Source organism: Silene latifolia, chromosome 11 (assembly GCF_048544455.1).
Source record: "Silene latifolia isolate original U9 population chromosome 11, ASM4854445v1, whole genome shotgun sequence".
Lineage (NCBI taxonomy): Eukaryota > Viridiplantae > Streptophyta > Magnoliopsida > Caryophyllales > Caryophyllaceae > Silene > Silene latifolia.
The window spans coordinates 102,904,422-102,908,109 of NC_133536.1; the positions used below are offsets into that span (position 1 = coordinate 102,904,422).

The 3,688-nt window shown below is 39.4% G+C and overlaps 1 protein-coding gene across 2 annotated transcripts; it reads right to left on the reverse strand.

The window, feature by feature from the left end:
• Positions 1–423: 423 nt before the first annotated feature.
• LOC141611835 (uncharacterized) lies at positions 424–3,176 on the reverse strand. 2 transcript variants are annotated; one of them, XM_074430473.1, is made up of 3 exons: positions 1,701–3,176; positions 835–1,365; positions 424–735 (listed from the first exon to the last, which is right to left on the reverse strand). In XM_074430473.1, the coding sequence occupies exons 1-3, from the start codon at positions 2,589–2,591 to the stop codon at positions 622–624; spliced, it is 1,536 nt and encodes a 511-aa protein (XP_074286574.1). In that variant the 5' UTR covers positions 2,592–3,176; the 3' UTR covers positions 424–621. The 2 variants fall into 2 exon arrangements, with proteins under 2 accessions (XP_074286574.1, XP_074286575.1); XM_074430474.1 differs by having other exon boundaries at positions 1,845–3,149.
• Between the last annotated feature and the right edge of the window lie 512 nt (positions 3,177–3,688).

The following is a 3,688-nucleotide window of genomic DNA, read 5'->3' on the forward strand; positions in this document are numbered from 1 at the left end:
ATGAGACGACAAGTGTGGGAGCCTCTTATTGCTGAAGCGGTGGCGGTTCATGACGGTCTCGAGGAAGCGAGGAATAGAGGGCATGCGAATGTACTCATCGAAAGTGACTGCATCCAAGTTATTGAGTCGCTAAAGATGAAGAAACAAGGACGGAGTATTTTTCATCAAGTGTTAGACGATATTTTAGCTCTCTGTTGTAATTTTAATACGGTTTTATGGTCTTTTACGCGTAGAATTAATAACTCTGTGGCACACGCTCTTGCGCACGTGGAGCCTCGAGTCATTGGTAGGTGTGTGTGGTCGGATACGCTACCTCCGACTGCGTCTGATGCTGTACGTTTTGATTCGCTATTAATTTAAGTAACCTTCGGGTTTTCTCAAAAAAAAAAAAAAAAAAAAAAAAAGTATGAGCAAATTATGTTAGTAGAGTGTCGGATACGATTATTTTCCGGCAAATATTTTTCTATTTTGTGGTCTGAAACGGCGGCACGTAAATATTGGGAAGAATGATCTATCCCCAGGTACAAAATCATTCAAAAGCCGAATTCGATGATAAACCTCTGAATTGTACGGTTGTACCATCGGGGGGTTGAATGAAGATTTAGCATTCAAACCCAAGATTTAAGCATGGATCCGTATTAGTTCATCTTCTCCGCATTCCCGTATCTGAAGTTCCAACTTTTGACCTACCGAAGAAGGCAAGACATCACAGCATTGTCTCCTTGGTGCCTTTAACTGCATTCAAATTAAACAAAGATCAGAGTTAATTTTATTTTTCTTCCAATAACATATCCAACTCTTACTATTTAATTTGGTGTTAATGCTGGTAAGCACCTGGTTCATGCCAAGGCTTGATTTCTGTGAATATACGATGATTTCTTGAAGCTTTTTCGGTGAACCCATAGGATCAAAAGTGCAGTTATCAGGGATCATTCTTCTGTAGTTACTTATAATCTTCATTTTTCGAGCATATATCCGATCAAAGAAGAAAATTGTGGATCTACGACATGGATCAGGATGAAGAGGCCTTGTACTAAAGGAATACCTAACTTCTGAACCCTTTTTCCATGGACTAAAGGTATCTTGTCGACGAAGAATGTCAGACAAGTATATATGGTGGTCAAAGACTTCAACTGCATAACCCCAAGAAACTGAAACTGTCCAGGAGAACCAACGGTCATAACACACTGTTTGCTGCAGTATTCTCTCAGAATCCATGCTCACAGATTCAAAGAGATGTTGCAGAGCGTTGATGGTTGTCTTCTCAGGGAATATGGGATCGACTTCACTCAAGCGCGGGAGTGATATCAGTGGTGCTAACGGATGAGCAGCAAGAAGACCAAAAATGTTTCCTCGGATGTCCATCTAGTAAGTTATGATACCCATTAGACCAATGTCTTTTATGATGTCATGCATCTAAAGCTAAGAGTGAACCTTTAATTTGATACAATCGATATTCGATAAAAATATGGTCTACCAAACTAAAAATATGTATTAGTCATTAGTCCATCCTTTTATTTGGGTTAACTACATTTACTTTTACACCAGAATTTAACGAGAATGAACATTCCTTGGAAAAGAAGGGGGGCGGCAATCATAACGGAATGTATAATTTTGCAGTTTTTGATAAATGAAAAATCAAGGCTTATCCCGGAAAGTGAGAATGATACCAGTATTAAAAAGAACATGAGAAGGAGTACCTGAGTTCTACTGAAATGTTCGTTCCAGAAGTGCAAAGGATACTCATACCAAAGAGAAGAGGTGTACATTACTTGCAGAAAGCTAATGAATGAATCACATTTCAAAACAAGAGGAAGCCTATAAACATGGAAACCAAATCGTACCTGATGAAACCCAGGCTCATGGGTTAATCCAACCCCAAGCTCAGCTAAACAAGCGTAAACCCTTCCATCACCGCCATAAAGATGGGGATAACGTTCCAAGCAGGAATCAAAGACCCTAGCAAGCACCTTCGCAAGAGGCGCACTTACAGCAAACCCAGCTCCCCAAAATGCCATTTCAAACGAGTTTACAGCATTCTGCTCATATATCTCCGAATTGGCCCCAACATAGTACCAAAGCTCATGGTCATATTTCGAGAGCGTCTTCACCAAATTGTCCGGGAAGAACACCGTATCACCATCCCCGAAGACATACCATTTAGCATCGGGGTAATCCAAGTTGACAGTCTCGGATACGACCCGTGCAACTCGGATCAAGGACCGGTAGCCATGCTTGTAAGTATAGCGAAAATGGGACGTGTCCTGAGAGACACAGATTGGAGGGAGAGTGGTGTCCACACTGGAGTTACTGGGGTTGGGTGGTAAGGCATCCACAAAGACACAACCTTCCATTTTGTCGGGTTTCCACCAGAGTTGTAAGAATTCCTTTTGCTTGGGCCATGTTTTTCCAGTTGAGGCAATTCCGAACACAACATGCTCAATGGAAACAGGGGTAAAGTAACGGGAAGAAGCCAGGAAATTTGTGCAGTTAGATGTGGTCCAGACCATGGTTAGAGATGCTAAGAAAAGAAGAAGAATAGAGCTACAAAATAAAATCGCAAGGAGTCGTAACAAGTTAGAAGTCTTCATTTCTTCCTCGTGATGAAGAAGATGAAAGGAGAAAGGTTTGACAGGTAGGCTACATTGTACGTTTAAAGAGCTTTATTATTAGTGTTAATACATGCTTATTTTGTTGGCGAGCCTTAATTATTTCAAGTGTAAAGGTGCCTAACCATTAGAAAATGCATAACGCACGGCGTAAGCAAGTATACCTATCACATGAATAAGTGTGTTGGCTGCATTTCCATTAATTAATGGATGAAATTAGTAAAGTTGGTTGGTGCGACTGGTAAAGTTTTTTATCTTTTAAGTAAGTGGTTATGAAATTCGATTTAGAATAGCTGTTTTTGCTGGCCCAACAACGTCTAGATCTGGTTTCAAGTCAAAGGTCAAATACTTAATTTGGAAAATGGTCAAAGGTGCTCATGATATTGATTTCATCTCACATTTTTTTATCTAACTTTTTTTTTTTGACAACAATAAAACGGTTCATTTATATATATGTAAACAAATTACACGGGTATTATTTTCTAAGCTTACATTTTGAGTATGTAGATGCTGCAGTGAGAGCAATATTAACTTCTCTATTACTACAGAATTGAAATCGACACGTACTAAACCTATAGCTATATCCTTTAATTTTCTCTATGGTATTGCAGACGTGTACCGGAATTTTGGTGTTAAGACTTAGTATTTGAGCCAGTTGTTGAGAAGGAATGAGAAAGATAGCCTTCGTATAGTTGTGTTCTAACGCCCATTGTACAGCTAGAAGTAATGTTGTTGATAGCGCTTGAATGAGTGAAGACGATCTAACTGTTCTTCCTTGTAACTCGATAGTATCTTCAAAAAACAATGCAATTCCAAAAATTCCATATGGCTTACCACGAATTGCCGCAACTTGTATTTGATGGTCTTCACTATTTGTAGACGGGCTATTGGATGGTTGTTTTCTTGTTCTTTCGTTGCTAAATAAGAGGAATTCTTGATGTGCAAGCTCTTTACTCCGATGTAGTATGTGGATCGGATTAACATTGTTCTGTCAGAACTCGATATCATTTCTGGCTAACCAAATGGCCCATAAGGTAAAGCAGAAAACAATTATACTGTATCCATAGTCATGACAATCA